Source organism: Sciurus carolinensis, chromosome 8, assembly GCF_902686445.1.
Source record: "Sciurus carolinensis chromosome 8, mSciCar1.2, whole genome shotgun sequence".
Lineage (NCBI taxonomy): Eukaryota > Metazoa > Chordata > Mammalia > Rodentia > Sciuridae > Sciurus > Sciurus carolinensis.
Genome location: NC_062220.1, coordinates 93,309,408 through 93,332,337, shown reverse-complemented (window position 1 = coordinate 93,332,337; position 22,930 = coordinate 93,309,408). Strand labels below are relative to the sequence as shown.

The following is a 22,930-nucleotide window of genomic DNA, read 5'->3' as shown; positions in this document are numbered from 1 at the left end:
GTCTTTGCAGACCAGAACTTGACAGAGATTGAAAGCATCTGTCAAGAGAACCTGGGCCTCCTGTTTTGCTGTCTAGGACACCTGCCAGATTCTGCTCTGTTAATTGGCTTCTGTGCAGGCAGCTATTTTAGCAACGATTCTGTGGGTCTTCTGTGGCACATCTTGATTTAAAAGGAAATGTTGAAAAGCACTTCTCAACCACTCAAAGCTTCCAGGGTTGCTCAAGTTTAGCTGATTGGACAGAGAATAAAGCAGCCGTCAAACTCTTGTGTAGACATAAAACTAGATTATTCAGCCTCCTCATGTTCAGAAAATATTTTTCAGAGAGATGGTGTGTCTGATTTCTGTCTAAAAGAATACTTCCCCTAAGGTCAGATGGAATTGAAAAGAGGATTTATGGAAAAAATTGCCACCGTGACCTTAAACATGCAGACTTTGAGTTGATACCATAATGAGGGATGGAGTGTTATTAAAATATACTGAACTATACTGAACATTTTAATGACTCCACTAGCAGTCAGCCAAAAAAAAAAAAAAAAAAAAAAAGATCTCAGCTCTGGAAGAGAGGATTTTGCCAAGGAGATTTTAATGTCAAGAATGTATGTGAAGCTAAAAATAAGGTTCTCATGCGCATCCCAGAGCCGTGGGTGGGGATGTATACATAATCAAATTTAATTATTCCATTTCTACTTATAGAAAAATCTGAAGAAAAAAATTAACTTAAAAACATTTAGTCATATTCCACTTGGATTATGCTTATAAATACCAAACTCCAGACCTGTCAAAATAAGCCCCACCAATGCTTCTTGGCAAAGGTGTTAGATAGACAAAGGCTACAGCATGCAAAAACGGTAAAGAGCTTACAGAGGCATCATGCCTGGAAAAACCACAGGAACTCAGCTCCCATCTGAAGAGGGGATTGGAGGGCTACAAGGGAAGAAATGTCCCTGAGTGTGAGCAATGGAGCTCAGAGTAACCCAAGCCCTGGATACAGAGGGAAGGGCCTTGGAGAGCCTCAGTGATCCCTGAATTCCAGGTCTCAGCTCTCTGGGACTGGAGGGGAGGGGCCCTTGATTTTCTAGCACAATTTTTTTCCTATTGGAGAAAACACTCCTCTGGCCTTGTTAAGGAGGGCTAGTAGTTGTGTTCGCCTGATAGGGGATAACTGAGTGGTAACTAAAGTGATAGGCTGTGATTGGAGGAGGTGGGAATTGCGGGCGTGGTTTTGGGGGATATATTTGTATCTAGCAAGTGGAGTCTCTCTCTCTCTACTACCTGATCACCACATGAGATGCTTCCCTCTGCCACACTCTTCCGCCATGATGTCCTGCATCACCTCGGAGCCCTGAGGATTGGAGCCCGCTGTCGATGGATTGAGACCTCTGAAACTGTGAGCCCTTAAATAAACTTTTCCTCCTCTACAGTTGTTCTGGTTGGGTTCTTGAGTCACAGCAGCAAAAAAGCTGTCTAGAACAGGGTGTATGAGTTTGGCTGCTGCCAATGCATCCATTTTCACACTGAGGACATGTGAAGCACCAGTGCCTGAAAATGAATTTTGTTGGCATTTCAGGGGCAAACTTTTTTTGGCCACAACCACCAAAACTCCAATCCAAAACTGGGGGATAAAAAAGTCTAGCCTTAGTTAAGTCTTTTATTTACTTTTTAAATTGTAATTAGAAGATTCATGGATAACTTTCCTTTTTTTTTTTTTTTTTTTTTTCCTTTTGTTCCTTCTGCTTATCTGTCTCCTTGTTCACCCAAGCCAGGACCCTCCAGTACCGTCTCTGTCCATTGGGTTCAGATGCTGACCAGAGGGAAGGAGGCTTGGGAATGGCAAGAGAGGAAGGGGAAGGGGTGTCTTTCCTGGTTCCTATGGATAGTTTGTGTTGGCTAATACTTGCCATTGCAGGTGACATACCCTCTTTAGAACATTTTTCTTGCACATTCCCAAAGTGATATGAGTAGCAGGATGGAGAAATTAGTTTGGGCTCCTTGCACATGCACAAGCGGTTGTGGGGACCTAGGAGAGCTGATGACACTCAGAGTACAATTGAAATCGTCCAAGATCTAGATGAATTCTGGCTTGGACAGAATCTGCATCTCATGTCTTTCGGTTCTTTCTCGGCATGTCATTCTAGAGTCCTGTGATCTTTGCTTCCTAGAAAAATTCAGAATAAAGCAGCAAGTGAAAATAATTTGTCCTGATGAAAAGGAAAGTAGAGATACTAAGAGATAATAGTTAATGGAGAATCATTGAAGTTCAGACAACCGTTAAATATGCAACATGTCATACCCTGACTTTCCCTCCAACACTTACAGACTTCTTACCACTGGTCAGCACCACAGCCCAGTGACAGAGGCACCATTGGCCAAGAGGTAGATACTGCTATTTGCCCCATTTTACACATGAGGAAACTGAGGTTTATAGGTCTTAAAACACTTGTCCAAGATCACACATAGCTCTGAGTAAACAATGGCAGGATGTAAATTTCTGTCACTGGTATTAAGTCCAAACCTTAAACCATTCCACTATTCTATTTCTTATTGATTTTTCCACCTTCTTCCTAGCCTGTGCAGGAAAACAGGTGAAACACAACAGAATGACAATAGTTGTGGAAGGGATTTAATTTTAGTTCTGCTACTAGTTATTCATATAACCTCAGCAATGTCATTTCATCTGAGTCTTACTTTGTTTACCTATAAAATGGTAAAAATGCTCCAATTCCTGTTACCAGGATAGGATTATATTGAAGTACTTCATATAGAGAAACTTTGGACAAAAAAAGTCCTTCTAAATGTGTCATGATTCCTGTGGCTATTATAGGAAGGGGTTTAGAAGAAGGGGTACTGACCATGACCGGGTCTGGTTTTAAATCTGTCACACCAGTGGAAACTGTCTAATTTCTCAGGTGTGTCATCTATGAAATGGGGATTCTGGAACCTGCCTTGGGATGAAGAGCACACACATTGGAGTCAGAATGTGGTGACTATCCATGTGTCTGACCCAGGTAGGAGCACCACTTACCTGCAGGGATAGCAGATGGAACTGCTAAAAACACAGTAGATGAGGGGGTTGATGGCACTATTCAGTGCTGGAAGGTTCTGAATGATCACAGAAGCATAAAATCGCTCCTTGGTATCTGGAAGGAGGTTGAAGTTGTCCAAAATGTCAAAAAGGAAGTATGGACTCCAACAGCAGATGAAGGCTGGGGAGAAGTGAACCATTAGCATCACAGAGGCCACAGCTGAGGGGTCTCTCTTGGTTGACCCTGACAGGAGTTTCACTGGGAGGATTTTTGGCATCTGAAATCTTTTAGAGATCTTTTAGGGTTGGATATACAGTTTAGAACAGTCATGTGTGTTGATGTTGATGCCATGAAAACACCAGAAAACACTCAACTAATCTGTCCAAATCAATTGGTATGTGGAAGATCCTGATTCTGCTTGGCTTCAAATCTTCAAAGGAAATGAGTGGGATGTGGGAATCCGGAGTCTGAGGCTTGATTTTATGTGTCAATTTGACTGGGACCCTGGATGCCTGGATATTTGGCTAAACATTTATTCTGGATGCATCTGTGAGGCTGTTTCCAGAAGAGGTTAACATTTGCATCAGTGGACTAAGAAAAGCAGAGTGCCCTCCTCAGGTTGGGTGGGCTTCGTATGATCTCTTGAAGGCTTGACTAGAACCATAAGGCTGAGAGAGCAAGAATTCACTCTCTCCGCTTGCTTGTCTTTGAGCTGGGACACTGGTCTACTACTTTCATGCTTAGAGTCACACTGGAACTTACATTATCAATTCTTTTGTTCTCAGACTTTTGAACTCAGACTTGGATTAGAACTTTGACCATTGTCACTTCTGGGTCTCTAGCTTGCCAACTGCAGATCTTAAGACTTCCTAGTCTCTGTAATCATTTATATACATATATATATATATATATATATATATATATATATATAATATACACACACACATATATACATGTATATATATGTATATGTATGCATATGTGGTATTTTATATATATATATATATATATATATTACTAGAGATGTTGAACATTTTTTCACATATCTACTGAAATTGCTAGTAGATCTTCTGTGAAGTGTCTGCTCATTTCCTTAGCCCATTTATTGATTGGGTTATTTGTATTTTTGGTGTAAAGTTTTTTGAGTTCTTTATAGATTCTGGAGATTAGTGATCTATCTGAAGTGTGTGTGGCAAAGGTTTTCTCCCATTCTGTAGGCTCTCTATTCACATTGTTGATTGTTTCCTTTGCTGCAAAAAAGTTTTTTAGTTTGAATCTATCCCAAATATTGATTCCTGCTTTTATTTCTTGTGCTTTGGGACTCATGTTAAGGAAGTCTGGTCCTAAGTCGACGTGATGAAGATTTGGACCTAGTTTTTCTTCTATTAGGTGCAGGGTCATGGTATGACTTTACTTGATGTACAACCAGAGAAACGACAGTTGTACCCCATTTGCCTATGATGATTCAAAATTTAAATATATATATATATATATATATATAAAATAAAGCAAAATCTATCATCCATCTATCTATCTATCATTTTCTATTTCTCTAGAGAGCATAGACTAATACAGGGCTACATACTCTGGGATTGACTGAACACACATGTGTGCTCCCCTACTGTCTTCCTACATGTTTGCCACTCTTCTCCTCCAACCCACTTTCCCATCCATAGGATTTTTCTCAGAGTAAGATAAAATAAACTTCTTCAGCCATCTGCATGCTGAGAAAATTTTCCTCTGTAATTGTTCAAGAGGGATTTTATAACTTGCTTGGGGGTTTTGAAATGAGGAATTAATTCATGATGATAGCAATGTATTAAATGAGAGCCATTCAAACCCAAACACCACTGAGAATTATGGACCCTGGGTAGTTAACACCAACATTGACCCAGAAAAGTGTTTCTGGGATATCAAGTGTTTCTGGGATATCAAGGGTAAAACTGCATTGTGTGTGTGTGATTGTCACAGAGATGTCTGTCCTACAGGCAGCAGCCCAAAAAGCAAAATCTTGTTTCATGCTCCATACATTTTTGAATTTCCAGCTGGAATTGGGTGGTTTATAATTATTAACCCAGTCTAGAAACCCAACTCTCACATATGTAATGGATATTTTTAATAAAAAGTGAAATTTTCAGAAAATTTTCTCCACTTCCTTTTAAGTGGAGAAAAGATTAATTTGGAACTTTACCAGGATTTATTTGCCTGCTTAGAAAATCAAGTCATTGACAGCAATTCTACTTACATGCTTTATGCTTCCATGAAAACACACCTGTACTGGTTTATATTTGTAGCTGTTACTATGTCCAGGTGTAAGCATCTGATTACTTCATTATTCTTCTCATGGAGCTGTGGCCACATCGTTACATGTCAAAATTGGTGGTGTTTTATTATAAATTATTTTCTTTCTACTCTCACTTTAGATAATTGTTGTAGTAGCACACCAATTTTTTAAAATTATGCAAGGTGGAAAGTATTATGCATGTCATTTTAGGATGGTAAAGGGGCATTACAAAGTGTTTGTTATAGAAAGGGCCATTTTGATCTGTCAATACTCACTGACCTTCTTGTGGGCATCCCTGCTTGCAGACTGTAAGGATCCTGGAGAGATTAGGAATATGGTTCCTGATTAAAAAGACTTATGTGGCTCTGGAATGCATGTATTAGCATGCATTTCCAACTCAACATCCAAGGAATGTGCATCTGATTCTGTTTGGGAAGGCAAGGGGAGCCTTTGATGTACTTCTGAAACCTCTTAGAAAGGTTTCTCAGAACCCTGGTGAGTGGTATGCACTTTCTCCCCAGTTCTGCCTGGGGTGTTGTTTTGTGCCTATATTCTGCTGGCTGAGTCACACTGCTTGTGGTCTGTTTGGCATTTTGCAGTTGCATTTTAGAAAAGGGAGACAGGCTGCTCTGGTGATTTGACATGCAGCTAATGCTTTCCTGGAGCTTCTAAGAGCTGCCAGAGGAGCCAAGAGAGAAGGGTATTTCAGTTAAATGAAAAGGCTTAAATGTGTATCTTGATTCATTTGCTCATTTAACACATATTAATCGAGTAGTGTGTGTGGTACCCTATTTTCAGCTTGCTGATAATGATAATGTAAGTAACACAAAAGCAGGTCATTGTCCTCATGGATTTATTGCTCCAGCAATGGAGATAGATAGATAGTAAGTAGATTCTATGTATGTGTGTATAGATAGAAATTGGAACCATGAAGAAGTGGGAACTAGGAAGAAAAACAAGTTAGGGTAAGACTAGAGGAGGGTTATTTTAAAAGACCTGCCAAGGAGGCTAAAGGAAATATCATTGTTAGGGAACAAAACAAGGTGGGGAAGTAAGTCATGCATCCATCTGAGAGCAGAACATTTCAGACAGGAACAGTGTAAGGTGACTTCATGAATGTTAAGAGTAGAGAGAAAGGAAAGGAAAGGGCAAAAGACAACCCGGGGCAAGGGCAGAAAAGATGGCCATAAGGAAAGTATTAGCAGTGACCAGGAAGTTAAATATCCAGAAGAAATGGAATGCACTTCTGTCTTACATTTGCTGTTTTCAGTCCTGGGGTACAGTGTGTCTTAAAGGAAGCACCTGAGTTAACAGGGTGATCTCAGCATAAACTTCAGCTAATTAGGTCCTAATCAAATTTACTCCCAAGTTATCCAACTCAGGGCTTTAGGGGGAGACCTTATTCATAAGGAGAAGAATTAGGAACAAAATGTTGGCCCTTAAAGAAGCCCAGATGGACTGATGAGTCTCACACATTACTTTCCAAGCAGACAAATATAGAAGTGCTGTACACAAATTCTTTACTGGTATGGGCATCCTGCTACTAGTTTGATTTTCAAATGTTTATACAGTTCTGCAACCCAAGGAGGGACATTGCTTACCAAGAATGATGACAATGCTGTACTTGATGGCCTTGATTTTTGCCTTTGAGATGAGCCCTCTGTTGTAGCTGGTGCACAGTTTCCCATCTGTAGATACAATGGAGGACTGGTAAACTGGAGTGCTCAAGATGGGGCAATTTCAGTTTCTACCAACAGAAACTTTGAAGGTTAGATCTGCAGCTTTCGATGGATGGGACCACTTACATCCTGCTTGCCTATGACAAGAAGGCTCTCCTCAGATATTTTCAGAGTAAAAATGGTTCAAGGATGGTTGTTGGAAACTACTCAGTTTGCAACTTAATACAATATGAAAATGCTGTGGGATGAAGATGTGGTCAGATGGTCTGAACCAGCTGCAGCTGGAATTAGAGCACATGACCACAGGGGCTGAGCCCTTTTCTGTGGAGGGCTGTTTTCTGAGCTCCACCCTATGCTGAGACCCTTGCATGTTTGCTTCAACAACCTGGGCAAAAGTCATTTTGCTAGAATGGCTGTCCCAGACCAACTCATTCATCTAACTCAGAAACTTCACTCAACAAAATTCAAGCTCAAAAGTTTTCAAAAAAAAAAAAACTAAAAAACAATCAGCATACATCTGAGCTTGGATATAACTTTAATCATATGGGGGTTGCCATGTGAATGCAAAACACTTGGGGGAGGGGTAAAATAAGAATCCACTAGAATATAAGCTAGAAGAGGACAGGGGCTTTGTTTTCTCCATTCCTATAGCCTACAATCATATGAAATGATTACTTAATGTTTGCTTAATGAATCAATAATAACCTCTCATAGACAAAACAGGGATAAAACAAAGGTTGATTATCATGGACAGAATTCAGTGCAAAAAAGAGGGGAGAGATGGTAAATTTGGGGGTTAAATGTTGGCCCTGGGTCCTTTACTTCTGTGAAAGAGTTTTTCCTGTTAGAACTTCACTAGTTCCTATGGCACCTTCTTAAAAATTTGGAAACATTCTACTTTCACTGAATGGACACAGACTTGCCCCAGGACACACCTCAGTGTGGGAAGCAGGAAAAAGAGGTCAGTCTCCCTCCCTACACAACTCAACTGGGTGCCATTGAGTTGGCTGCAAAGGGTTCAACCCTAGCAACGGCCCAGTTCAGATGCTCAGTCAGCATCTAAGTCAAATGGGGCAAGGCTGTTGTTCACTAAAGAGGCCAACTTCAGTGCTCTGTTGTCCTCACTACATTGTTCAGATTTCATGTTTGAGATGTTTCATGTTTGAATCCCCATGGAAACTCTTTCAAAGTTTACTTAGCTTCATTCATTCAATACAGATTAATCAAACTCCACTTAATCCAACAAGCATATCATATATGCTAAGAGATATGGACTGAATAGAAGACCAAAACAGAGTTCTAGTTCTCTAGCAACTTTCAATCCAGCGGGAAAGATCACATACTTGCCTCAAAAGTTGAATGAGAGGAGAGAAGGCACCAGCCATGAACAGAGGAGAGAGCCATCCCCCCATAGCTATGCCAGGGAGGTAAATGGGAAATGAAGAGAGCATCAAGTCAACTTTGAATGACATGAGATGGATTCCACAGGCAAAGATGGAGGTGCAGGCACAGCATTGGGAGAGAGATGAAAAACAGAGGGAGCATTTTCAGCTGAGACATGAAACAAGAAAAGTGGAGGATGTGTTTGGACCATGGTGAGTCGTCTAGTTTGGATGTAGCCTGCAAATGCATAGGGTTTGAGGGTGCAGAGAAGAACTGAGCTGGGAAGACCTTGAATGTCTTTGTAAGGAGCCTGTGCTGAATTCCTGAGGCAGCAGCTTTCAAACATTTTTGTAGTGTGAACATTTCTTTATTGAAGAGGACACACTATTACAAATAATAATAGAAACTGGACTTTTTAGGTATGAAGAACTAAAATGCTAATTATAATTGATTCTTCTTTCTTTCTTTTTTTTTTTTTTGTAGTTTTTTTTTTTTTTTTTTTTTCCTCTCATTTTCCCGGCAGGGGATTTGAACCGGGGTCCTTCGGCATGAAAGGCGAGCGCTCTCCAAAAGGAGCTATTTCTTCAGCTCCTTTTTTTTTTTTTTTTTTTTTTTTTTTTTTGGTACTGGGGATTGAACTCAGAGGCACTGAACCACATCCCCAGCCCTATTTTGTATTTTATTTAGAGACAGGGTCTCACTGAATTGCTTAGTGCCTTAGTTGCTGAAGTTGATTTTGAATTCTCCATTCTCCTGCCTCAGACTTCTGAACTGCTTGCTGGGATCACAGGCATGAGTCACCACACCTGGCTTGATTATTATTTCTTTAGGCAGGGTTATCCTGCAAGGCTACTCTTAAATACTGTTAAGGTCTTTAAATTATTCTATGCATTTCCTGAAACCATAGAACCTAAGCATTGTAAGGGAGCAAATGCTTCACAAATATTTATAGCAGTGGTTCTGAACTGGGTGTGATTTTGTCTTCCAGAGGACTTGAGCAATACCTGGACCCATTTTTGGTTGGCACAACTGTGTGTGTGTGTGTGTGTGTGTGTGTGTGTGTGTGTGTGTGTGTGTATCTAGTGGGTAGAGGCCAGGAATGCTATTAGTCAACCTTCAATATGCAGGACAGCCACCCCTTCTCCAACAAAGAATTACACAGTCCAAATAACTGAAGGTGCTAAGGGTGAGAACCTTGATTTCCAGATAGGATCTTGGGAGTGACACAGGCTTCAGGATCATACCTGAATATATGCTCCAGCTCCACCAATGACTAGCTGTGAATGCTTAGGAAATAGCCTAAGGTTCCTAGTCTCAACTTCCCCATTTGAAAAATGAAGCATAAAACACTAACTTCACAGAGTTACTTTGAGAATTATAGTAAAAATAATATATTCAGGGTGCCAAGTTTCATGCTTGGATGTCAGTTACCCTATCAGTTGGGATGAATGGAGTTTTAACCGCATTTTAGGAGGAATATGAGCTCTCTTTATGGAAGAAAACATGAGATATTACTACCTTATGCAATAATGTTATCTATAGACAGCAGAAAATTATCAGGGTGGGATTATACCTGTGGGGGGCAAGGAAAGATGGTAGCAGGTCAAATTATATCTTTTCAAAATGACTCCCCTTGCTGGTCCTAGGTAACAGTTGGGCTCTAAACAGTATGACTCTGAACACATAGTTGGTCATTCCAAAAAGTTTTTGAAAATGACATTTGTGCTCTGAAATCTGTTTAAAATGGAAACTCGAAATACTTTCCACAAGGCTACTAGGTGACAATATACTCAACTACCTTGCCCTCCCATCTGCCAATGAGATCAGTGAAAAGCGTCTTTAATCTGACCACTGCAGGAAATGCAAAGCCCCAGCTTCCAAAGATGCTCTTCAAAGAGAGCTGAGCTACAAAATGCTGGTAATTCTTCTTTATTGGGAGATAAAAGGATTATTTCTACTCAGGCTTTGCTACTGAGTTGGAGTGAAAAGCAGTGAAATTCAGCTGTCACTGTGCATTAATGGCTTGAGCAGCCTGAAGGCAGTGGGCCCACTAGATTTGAGACTAGAAGAAGCACACTGATTTAAACTGTTTTAGTTCCAGGGTGAATCCCCAATGGGGTCCATGCCCAAAATGTAGTCTCCAAAAGACCAGTGCCAGCTCTGAACATTTTCCAGGCTTCAGGCCCCTAACTGAGTGGCTGGGAGCCCATTCTTCATGTGGGTTGAACACCTGAAGCTGGAGTGATTGGTCCCTTTGGATTTCAGAGCAGGTAAAAATTCATTCCTGCCAGGTGGGGAGGTCCATCTGTGGGCCTATAGTAAGTGCAGGTGATTTGTTTAGAAACAAGGAAGCCTTACTGGCAATATTTTAAAATAAGAATGTTTCCTATGTTGGAAACTGTACATATTTTAGGTTAATTTAAAAAATTAAATACACTTTTTTAGCAATTTTTCCAGATTCCTAAAGTTTTTGAAACTTAAAAAGTCATTTTTAATTATTAGTGATTATTATTTATATAATCATATAATATATGATATAATCATATAATCAAATAATTATAAATAATTATTTAATTATTTCTATTTCCAAATATAAACCTGAATGCCCCCAGAACTCAATAGTTAAATACTTTATGTGCATTTGACCTCCTCTGCTTAGCTGTAGGGGACTGGACATTTTTTCCCCAGAATTCTTTCGACTTTGTGATTTCTCTGGTAAACCCAAAGTGGGGTCTCCAAGGGTTCCCGGATCTTCTCTGGGCCACCACCTGTGCCTCTGCAGTGACCTTATCTGAATCATGCATTCCACGGTCCTGCTGTTGCCCTGGGCAGCCTAGTGCCACTCCACTGGGACCTTCCCTTGGTTAGCCTTCCCCTCTGGAGGGGCTGGTGCTGGGTGCCATGTGCTTGCCACAGTCACTTCTAAGCCACCCCTGCAAGTTCTCTTCATTAGAGTTTGTGCCAGTGGGCAGTTGCTTTGTTCCCTGCTCTACTTCTCTTGGCCTCAGCTCTGATCCTGGGCTGTGGATTATTCAGCATCACTGCACTTTCCTGGGAAACCTGCTCTCAAAGTGCTTCTGCCAGGAAACAAGGACATGTCTTCACTCATCTGTGTTCTGAGTCTACGGGAGCCTGTGGTAGTCACCTAAATTTCCAGGGCTTTCTGCTTCCTTAGCTTCACACTCAGCATTGTCTTCCAGAGCTATCGACAAGAGGCTGGGATGACTAGGTTGGAGCAGTCTTGGGTGACCCAGAACTTATATCTTCCTTTGATCTTAAGGCCCTCAGGAGACTTATTCTCCTTTCTTTCTCCCCCACCAACTGCTGCCTTTCTCCCCATTAGCTGGACATGTCTTCATATGTTTGAACCTTCAGGTTGAAATCCTTTTGAGTTCTTTTTCCAAAAAGAGATTTTAAGCACAGTGCCAACTGCAGATCACAGTCATATCTGAGAAGGTATCTCCTGACTCACCAGTTAACCATGTCCATACCTCAGTTTTTAGCTCAGGCAAAACCAGGAACACTGACGGACCTATAATTATGCAGAGATGAGTGAGCTGCCCACCAAACCCTTTCCTTCTAGACAAGCAGCTACACTACGTTCCCCAGCTGCCCTCTTGGCAGGGTGTAGTCATGTGGTTAAGTTCTGCTTAAGGGAGCTAGAGGAAGAATTGATGTCTCCCTTCCCCAGACCTCTGATAAACCACAGAGAAACCCTTCACTTTTCACCCCACCCCTACCTTCTGCATGCAGGTGCTGAGGGATAGCCCTTTGTTAAATGTAGCAGAACTTCCACCTACTTGAATTTTTGACTGTATGGAACAAATGCCCCTCCCTTTGGCCTTTACTGTCAATTAGAATTTAATTGAGCAAGAGATAAACTTCCATTTTGTTAAGGATACTGGTATTTTGGAGTTCACACAGCTGCTTGTGTATTCCTGACTAAAACAGAAACTGGTGCCTTACATGCAATGTTGTCTTAATAAAAGTCTAACATGTGGTGCGGGCTATGTGGGCAGGCAGCAGGTGGCAAGGACGCTGAGACTGGAAGCTGGGACTCCAGCAATCCATTTGTTGGAAGTGCCACATATGATGTCTGGGAAGGCAGACTGCTCCTACTGAGCTTGGATCCCAGGGGGTGAGGTTGGTAAAGTGAATTTTAATAGTATGTATTGATCGTTACCAGCTGTGTTTAGCAAGTAACTGGGAAAAAAAAATGAGCTCAGACAAGAGTTCATAAACCAACCATGGTTTATGGGTGAAAATAAAAAGGAGTTAGAGAAAGTCCCCCAATTTGGGATCTTGCCCAGTGGTAAATGCCAACTGCTTCTAGTCTCCAAAGGTCTTGGCTACAGGACCTTGTGTGGCTCAGTGCAAAATGAAAATGGAAGCAGAACATGAAACAAAACATGAGCCTGTCTTAAGTGCACAGGTCCTAGCCAATGAACCTGGCCCTGGTTTCCAAATTAAGCTATTAACATTGAGAGGTTTTAATTAGAAAATATCCCTTAAGATGTATCCTTGAGGCAAAGATTAGACTAAGGATGTGGCCTCCCATCTATTGCTTCAGATGACTTCCAGCTAGTTTCTATCAAGTTGACTGGTAGGGACTAGTTGAAGAAGCACAGAAAAAAATTAGATCTGAGAATTTTATTAAGAACAGCCTTTTGAGTATGGTTTCTAGAATGTAAGATCAGAAAGCAAATAGATCAGAATTCTACTATTTTTGAAGAATTATATTGCCAAGGAAACCATAAACCGTGAGAGTCATATCTTTGCTAATACTTAGAACTGGGATTTTTACAATTTTACTAATTTTGTGGTGGAAAATTATATCGAATTCAGATTTAAACATGTACTTTCCTGATTATGGATGAAGTGTTGAATCTTATTTTTGGCCATTCCTGTTTCCCTTTGTTCTGATTTTTAAAGTTGTTTGACACTGAAAGAATGTTCTTAATTGATTTTTAGTAGTTCTACATATATTCTGCACACTAATCTTTTTCCAGGTATATGTGTTGTAAATAGCTTCACCCAGTTTGTGAATTTATAGTTTATATGTTAATGGAGCCAAATTTATGCATTTTCTTTTTATAATTCAATGCATCATGTATCTTATTTAAGAAAATCTTCTTTCCTCAATGTCACAAGGATTTCATCTGTTTCTGGTTTAAAAGTCTAAGTTTTCACATTTAAGTCTCTAATTCCCCTGGAATTTGTTTATACATATGGACAGAGGTAAAGATTCAGTTTCATTTCTTTTCCTATGATTTTTTGACATCTATCAAGTTCTTGTATATGTACAGGTCCATTTGGGTTGTTTTATTATCTATTTGTCTATTGTATTGTGCCAATACCACACTCTATTAACCACCCTGGCTTTGTAATAAATCTTAATATCTGGTACAGCAAACCTCTTCTACACTGTTCTACTTCTCCAGGAATATCTTGACTATTCTTGGCTTTTGGCTTTTCAATGTATATTTTAAAAGCAGTTTATCAATCTCAATACACTAGTGCAATCCACTTTCGATTGGAACAGTATTACATCATAGATCAGTTGGGAAGAGTTAGTGTCTTTGTGATACTGAATCTTACTATCCACAAACATGTTATAATATTTATTTGTATCTTTATGCTTTTCTTGAATGTATTTTGTTAAATGTAGTTTATCTGTAGAGAAGCCATTTTATCCACAGTTACTGCTGAAGAAGCTAATACTGAGAGCAGTTAAGGATTTTATCTTAAATGTGTTAAGCTAGACAGTGACAGGACTCTAACCCATTTCCTAATCCATGCCTTTTTTTCTCCACCCCATTCTGCCTCATTTAATCTAAACATGCACTTTGGATAGTGCATGGGTCACAACACATTTGACAAGCCATTATGACCAGACCCACTTCCATGCAGATGTGTTATACTTGATCTACTCCTTGGGTGAGCCTCCCCAGTCTCCTGCCTCCATAAAGGAAATGTTCTAGTTTAGAGGATGAGATGGACATTAAGAACATGCTCATTTGTGAAAGGCAATATGTAAGGTTGGGAAATTGATCCACTTATCACCCTTTACACTTGTTTGTGGGAAAGTCTCGAGATCATTTATAAAACAGTTTGCTTTTTCTTTCAGTCTGCTTTTGAGTGGGAGAAAATAGACATTTGTCAGGAGGAAGAATGGTTTCTACACTAAGGATGGCTTGAATTTTGCAGCCAGTGTTTACAAAGTGAGCTTCTGTTCACACTAATCATTGCTAATGTCCTCTTGTTGATGAGCAATAATCCTGGCATGCTAGCACTGCTGGAGTTCCTGCTTATGGCCAACTCCAGCTCTGGCTGGCTCTTAGGACAGATAGCAAATCAAGTGAGTTCCATTTGTGAATAAGACACAGAAAACATATGATCTTTTGAGAATACCAGCTGGTCTCATTCCAGAAGGAGGTCACTAATGTTCATGAATGATAGAGACAACTAAAAATAGGTGCAATGGAGATGCACAATTATGTTAAAGAATAAAAACTGTAGCATTCCCCCCTCCAAGGAGGGCAATGTCATACTGTATTTCAATGGAAAGAAATCTCTAACCTTCAGTACTGAAGGTCAGGGGGAGTCTACCAGTGCAGGGCCTAGAAGATGTAGTAGAAGGGAATTATGGGGGACTCTGGAGAGAGACAGGACTTCAACCACAGTGAAGGGAGGAATGCCGACAAAGGGAAGGCGGGTAGCATGGAGGCATGTGGAGACCTTCTGTGACCACAAACCTCCAGAAGCATCAATCCTATTCACTCTTGTGAACCGTGAACTCATGGAAAAAGAGGTGGACTCCACAGCTGGATGGAGCAGTAGTGGAGGGAGCAGAGAGCTGGAGAAGGGGAGCCAGTGAGGGTGTGTGCTCAGTGGGGCAGGCAAGGAGGAGCAGGCCATCCTGCTGGGATTGGTAGAAATCACAGGACAGGGGCTTAACCGAATCTAATTATCTGAAAGTACAGGAGGACCTAGCTGTCTCAGCAAAATTGGGCCCTAAACATAACCAGTCATGAGATTTAAAATGTATCAAAACAAAAACTTCAGGAGATGAGACAGGGTGGTGCTCTGAAGGTGAATGGAGGGAGGGCCATGGAGGGGAGGTAGCGCCAAAGACCTTGAGCTTGGATTTTTAATCAAGAGAAGGTTTTTTTTTTTTTTTTTTTTTTGCTTTCTTTTGCTCTTCTTTAGCTCTTCTTTGAGTCACCCACCTTTCTGTCTATGATGTGCTTCCTCCTGGGAGGCATCCTAGCCTGATTTAGGGGAGAAAGGGCTCTCTAGTCAATCATGTACATCCGTATCCTGGTCATGTCACATGCTACCCATAGAAACAAGTGAATTGCTGAACCCTTGAGTCTTTTATCTGGAAAAGACAATCAATAATACCACCTCAGGTGGTTTTTAGGGGGTAATGAGATAACACATGAGAAGGACTTAGTGAAGTGGCTAACAGCAGCTGCTCTGCCTGCCCCTCTGTCCTGTGTGTCTGTGTTGCTGAGACACCAGACCCTAGACTGCCAACTGCATACAGTCAGGAACCGTGCTATTGACTTATTTGTCATTCCCAGCCCTCTGCACCATTCCTGGATGCAGAGCACTGCAGAACTGAACTGAATTCAGATGAGAACATGAAGACCTACACATCTCTACTCATTCTCCTAGGGAAAGAGACAGAGATCGCCAGTGTCCAGTGACCCTTGTGAATCCTCTTGGCTGGCTCACATCATATGGGAAGAAGGGGCTTCCAGGGGAATGTGATAAGCTCAGTCTTGGTCCAATGCAGGTGTGTTGTTAACTCCAAGTCTGAAAAGAAGAGGACTTAGAGGGGACCAAGTTGACCCCCTCATTTTAATATCTTGAAGTTCAGAGAGGTTACATGACTTGACAAGGTGGCACAGTTTTTAGGGGCATATGTGGAATAGAAATCAGCTCTTCTTATTTATTGCAGATATTTGTTTTGTAGTTTGCTGCTCATGTCTGAGTGCATATGACTATGTCTGTATGTGTGTACATATAAGTAAGTACATATAAGTAAACCTGAGTGTGCAAAGGTTTGTGTATTTGCATATGTTTTATGTATGTGACCTTGTGGGTTGTGCATGTGTATGTGTGTGTGTGCATACACACAAGAAATGGGAGGAGGCATGGAACCTAAGCAGAGCCAGTCTCACCATGCAAAACTATCACATTATAACAAACAAAGTACCAGTTCTTTTTCCTCTTTCTGGCCTATCCATTTGCAGTGCTTTCTCCAAGGTGACCTGAGTCAGGCCCAGGAATCTTGCTTGGGAAGCAAAGCCAGTCTCTAGGTCTCTGTTGCTCAGGAGGTTCTGCTTATCCAGGTTCACTGAAATGAATTTGGGAAGGGTCCTAGTGGGTCATCTCAGGTGCAAGTTAGTTCAAGTTGGTGTGTTGGGGCAGTAAGGAAAACATGTGGACCATTCCTTAGCTGGCATGTAGCCCAGGATCGTTTTGTGGACAGATGGCGGATTTACCCATCTCTAAATTCAACAGGAAGACCCATCCTCATGTTTGCTGAATGAATGGTGTTCTCAAATAGTCTCTCTTTTCTGCATCCTCCAGGGTGCTTCCTGCCTGGCTGGAGACTGGGGAGACTGTCCATCTTGGCCCAATGACTGCTTGGATGAACTTTGCTGGTACAGTTTGGCTCCTTCCTTCTCCCGGTTTTCAGGGTGCCAGGTAGGGAAGACAGAGCCTGCTGGAAACAGCTTTGGGTGGGTCTTATTTGTGAGCTGAGTCCTGATATAATTGTGCAGGCTTGTATAAAACTGTGCAGGAAACCTCAGCTCATGCTTGCCAGAGAAAAACCTCTGCAGGAACAAAATTAGCCATGAATTGGGTGATACCACAACTTACCCGAGCAGTTAGAAATCACCATCTCCTGGGCTTTGCTTTTAATCCAAATAGTTCGGATCACAATGCCATAGATGATGCTGCAGAAAGGACCAGAGGGAAGATTAAAATGCCTGATGGTTCCTTCTGTGAGGACACACAGGGTGACCACTACCACTTCCCTGAGAATGGGGTCTCAACCACACCTGCTACCTACACTTGCTGAAACTGGGAGAACCTCAAAGGTTAATGAGATAGAGCTGCTTGCATTTTTAAGTGAGGAGGCCAGGACCTGGGCAAGTCAAACAATCCAGGTGCTTAGAAGGACAGCTGTGATGAGAATCCAAACATCAGCTTAGCTGTCAGAAAGACCTGGGTTTCCCCTACCACGTACTGGCTGTGTGACCTTGACTATGAGCAGTTTAGGTGGCCTCTGTGTCCCTGCCTTCAGTATTGATGCCTTTGAATGACCCTCTCCTCTGAATGTGGACAGGACATATGACTTGCTTCTGATCAACCCAGTGTGGCCCATGTGATTACATAGAGCAAAGCAGCTGTCTTGCTGGTGTCTGTCTCTGTTGCTGGCTTTAAAGAAACAAGCTGCTGTGAATCCTGCAGAATTAATCCAGTGAGATTAATTCTGCTAAAACCCTAAGGGAACTTGGAAAAGGGCCTTCTCCAACTGAGCCTCTGATGACACCCCTTCCCCAGTTGTAGTTAGCACCTGATGACAGCCTTGCCTGAGCAGGGACCCTGTCAGACCCTTTACCCACAGAAACTGCAGGTAACAGAGGCATTATTTTTAAGTCACTAGGTTTGTGATAATTTGTTCCACAGCAATAGATAATTAAGACACTAAGCTTCAGTTGAGAGTCTATAAAATGAGGTTAATAATACAAATTCTGAAGGGGTTTATATATATGATTATATATATTTATATTTATTTAGATATTTCACTATATATGAATATCAAAAAAAAAAAACTCTGAGTTTTTTGAGTCTCAAATGTGGTAGTATTTAAAGTGCCAAGTACTTCTTCATTGCCTGAAAATCAGTACAGACTTGAAAACATAATTTCTTTCTGTTTTTTTTTTTTTTTTTTGGTCTGTTTTTCACATTACATCATCCACACTCTTGAATGATATAAACTGGGTCTAACAGAGTATTAATGATTTACACACATTGGTAAATTTTGCATTCTACATCTCCTGTGTTAAATATAAAACCTTAGATACTTTTTAATGTTATTTGACATTTCAAGTTTATTTAAGCACCTCAACTAAAAACCTCGGGACAAAGCACTGCTTTGTTTTATAACTGCCTAATCTTTCCTCTTGAGAATCACTAGTTTAAAAAAAAAATCAGAACTCCAGTTTGCAGTAATTGACAAAGCACTAATTGCTTTTAATGATCTTTAGACTATAGCTTAATTAATGACTGTGTAATGACTGTTAGAGCTCACCATCCCTTCCTGCCTCTTCCAGTCTTGCTCAGCAAGCTCCTCTGAGTGCTCCAGGAAAGCTCAGGGCCCTCTTGGAGCATCCTACTCCTTCTCATATTCCTTCCCAGGGACTTTTCTGGAATTTATGTGCCTTTATTACAGAATAAAATGGGAAAAAAGTTATAAGTGAGTCTATTCTTCAACCTAAGTTGAATGTTAGAATATCCCAGGTAAACGAAACATGAGGTAAGATTACAATCATCATGAAATGTTAATGGTGTCTGACAATTAGAACTCTAGTGTTTAATTGAACACTAATTCAAATATTTATTGACCATCAACCATAAGCCCAATAGAAAAGTTCAAAAAGGTCTTATGAGTTAGGGATTTTTCTTTTTCTACTTAGGACCAATCGGATGAGTGGAAATACAAGGCCAGCTTCACTGTTAGATGGGCAAACACCTGGTTCCTAGGCTGTCCCTTTCAGTTACTGCTCAAACCAAGCTATTTCTTAGAACATAGCATAGCAGCCATGCATCACAGAGACATCTGCATAATGTTTGTCTTCTTCTTTCATATTCCTTGATTTAACTAATCAGCAAGTTCTGTGGATTGTCCCTTCAGCTTCCCCTTCCTTGGAACCTACATGCTGGGAGAACATTGGCTACATGGAGTCTTATCTAGGGCAGTCAGACATTAAAGATCAGTAGTTTTGGAAATAGCCCATTCTCAGAACACAGCTAAGAAAAAGCATCTTCATTACAACTTCTTCCATGTCTTTGGTCTATCTTCACTTTGTCAATAGGCTTAGCTTTTCTGGAAGCTTCCTTGAAATCTGAAAACCGAGGATTTCTCAGATTGAGGAAAATACCTTTTCCCTGAACTGACTGCTTTATTTCCTGATTTTAGAGGAGATAATCTAAACACAGACCTGTTTTTCTTCATGTCATTCACAGAGGCAACCCGTGGTAAATGGGACAGGGCAAGATCCCAGGTCACCAGAGTAAGATTTGCAGAACTCTCAGGAGGATGCCTGAGGATAGTTTCTGAGTTTGTCTTCTGGATCATGTATGGTAAGCATCTGGGAAACAGAACAAATACTTTGCTCTCCCACAGGACACAATGGACATTGTTCCACTGAGATCACAAGTGCTTCCTTCATGAACTCCTCAGGACTTAGCACACGGTCTGGACTTGTTGGGTACCCATCACAGTCCTAGAGCCATAGACCTTCAGAGTCAGAGAGGGCCTAAGCCAACCAGCTTTCCTGACCCTCACATTTGGGGCCTGAAAATGGTGTCCAGTTATGCTCTGGAGATCTTGTTAGAAGCCACATGCCCCTGTGCTCTGTACTTGTGCTCTAGAATAGCTGGCCCAACACTTGACAAAAAGACCACTTTTACTCTTCTATGAGCAGGTGCCTTACTGTGTTTCTCTTCTTTATAAATATTAGTTTCATAATATTCATTTTGGATGAATATTATGAACACCTGTTCATCCCAGGCAGTAGTTGAAACACCATGGAAACCATGGATGGTAAAACAGACAAGCTGCTGGTGCCCTGGATACCCACGTCTTATTTGGAGAGATAAAAAATAATAAAGTAATGCCATAAGCACTATCTTATTACAAGAATAAAATGCTAGAAAGATAAAATGCCAGTGGTACAATGGTATAACAGGGACCCTGACTTGTTCTGGGAGTTGAGGAAGCTTTCCCAGAGAAAGTGAACTTTCAGCTGAGACCTGAAAGATAAAAATATTTTCCAAATGCAGAAGAGGGTGACCTCAGGTAGAGGGAGCTGCATGTGCAAAGCTTCTGAGGCAGAAGAGAGTGTGGTGCACTTGAAGATCAGTGTGGCTGGAAGTTGGAGATTAAGGAACCAGATCATTCATGACCTTGTGAACTGGGTCAAAGTTTCTTTTTTTTTGGTACCAGAGATTGAACCCATGGGTATTTAACCACTGAGCCACACTCCCAACTCTTTTAATATTTTATTTTGTAATAGGGTTTCACTAAGTTGCTTAGGGCCTTGCTAAGTTGCTGAGGCTGGCTTTGAACTTGTGATTCTCCTGCCTCAGCCTCCTGAGCTGCTGGGATTGCAGGTGTGCACCATTGCACACTGCTGAGTTAAAAGTATGAAATCTGAGACAATAAAAACCTACTGAAGGACTTTAAGGAGGAAAGTGAAATGATTAACTTATTTTTTTCCACTGTCAGACATTGTTCATTATGTATAATTTGTTTTCATTTGTGTATAAAATAAGAAAAAAAATATTTATGTATGTATTTGTATAGGAATCAAATAGTCCTGGAATAGTCTACAAGAGCAATGTCTAACAGGCAGTAGTGAGGGACATTTGTATTTTTCATTTTATACTGTCGTATGCTGAGCAACTGTCCACACAAAATGGTGGCTCTGGATATGGTGTGGAGCACAGGTTAAAAAGGGATAAGGAATGAACAGGAAGCTATTCCACTAGACTGGTAAAAGAAGGTGACAATTATGGGACTGCTATTGACTTGTCCTTGGATTTTATTCCATCCCTTTATGAAGAAACCAAAGTAGAGTGACCTGATACTAAGAAGGAGAACTTATGCCCCAGAAGAAACCCCATCATTTGACTCAGGAATACTGAAATGGGAGCGAGAGCTGTGTGTTTCACCTCTTGCCCCAGCACTCTGCGGGGCATGGTCAGGGGGTGAGTAGTGAGTGTTGAGCCCTGCTGTGTGCCTGCTCTTCTATAAAGCACTTGACAACCTTGTCTCATTAACTCCATCTGTTAACATGGTGCTGGGCACCATATGGTAAATGCTTAATGCATATTAATTGTGTTTTCTGTTTCAGACAAATTTTTATTTTGAGATGTCATATATGAACTCTGGGAAGAAGGGCCTTGTCTCCCCTTCATGGATGACAAAACTGGGGTCTCACAAATAGATAGTTGTGTTAGTTGACTTTATGTTGCTGTAAGCAAAATACCTGACATGAACAATTTTGAGGAAGGAGGATTTATTTTAACTCATGCTTTCAGAGGATTCAGTCCATGGTTGCCTGGCTCCATTGCTGTGGGCCCAAGGTGAGTCAGAACATCATGGTGGAAGGGTGGGGCTAAAGAAAACTGCTCAACTTATGGCAGCTGGAAGGAGAGAGGGAGAGAGAGAGAGAGAGAGAGAGAGAGAGAGAGAGAGAGAGAGAGAGAGAGAGAGAGAGAGAATATGAAAGGAAAAGGGGCCAGATATAAGATACACTTTTCCAGGGCTCACTTCCTGCTTCCTCCAACTAGGTCTTACCGCCTAGTAGTCCATGCAGCTATCAATGGATTAATTCAATGCTGAGGTCTGAGCCTTCAAGATCCAATAGTTTTCTAAAAGCCCTACCTCTGGACACATGAGATTTGGGGGAACTTTCCCATACCATTCCAAACCATGTCAGAAGTGTCAGAAATATGATTTCCATTGAGGTCTATTGTCCAGCAAAGCTCTGACATGATGGTAATTATGAAAATAATGGTCATTTGCTCACCATAGCAGTGAAGAAATAATTAGGCCAAATTCTTTATGGAGGTTATAAGATTTCATCTCTCCAACAACTTTATAAGGACAGTGCTAGCAATATTACCAATTTCTAGGTGAGAAGTCTTTAACTTTGAGAGATTTAGTGAATTGGCTGAGTCTACACAACTAGAAGATAGGCTAGACCATAGCTGGGGTCCTCTGACTTCACAGGTTGTTATCCAGCATATGACACTGTGTCACAGCAAAGGGGGGACATGGGTTTCCTTTTGGAGTATATTTGGGATACATATGCCATATATGGCTTTAGTTACTTATTCCTAGACCAGTTGCTTGGTCTCTGGACCAGGTTATCACCTCCTACTGTGGGTCCCCTAGGGCTTTCTACTTTACCAGACTCTTAAGCACATCACCATATGATATAACTCCCCCCTGCCCCAACTGGCTGTCTTTCTGTGATTAGAGAAGATTCTGGAAGCCATGTATGTCTTACCACTGCTGTATTCCCCTTGCCTGGCTCAATGTTTGACACAGAGTGGGTGAGAAATAGGGAAATCTAGAAACCATGAATAAATGGAAAAACATGGAGGGTCAAGAGTTCACAAATACATCTGGATGCAGTTGGGCTTGGGGCAGTATGAAGGCAGAATTAATCTTTGGGTGGAAAGATGAAACAACTTGTTACTTGAGGAACTAAGAAAAAATTAAAGTCCTGATATATGTAGTTCAT

General features: G+C 41.0%; 1 protein-coding gene across 2 annotated transcripts in view; it reads right to left on the bottom strand.

Annotated features, from left to right (window-relative positions):
- Window positions 1–2,067: 2,067 nt before the first annotated feature.
- Window positions 2,068–22,930, bottom strand: part of Npsr1 (neuropeptide S receptor 1) — a 194,877-nt gene continuing 174,014 nt past the window's right edge. For both annotated transcript variants that reach the window (XM_047562409.1, XM_047562410.1), the window contains 4 exons: window positions 17,268–17,344; window positions 6,912–6,998; window positions 3,026–3,206; window positions 2,068–2,158 (listed from right to left, as the gene is read on the bottom strand). In XM_047562409.1, the coding sequence (XP_047418365.1) occupies window positions 2,068–2,158; window positions 3,026–3,206; window positions 6,912–6,998; window positions 17,268–17,344 (436 nt within the window). The remainder of the gene's footprint in view (window positions 2,159–3,025; window positions 3,207–6,911; window positions 6,999–17,267; window positions 17,345–22,930) is intronic.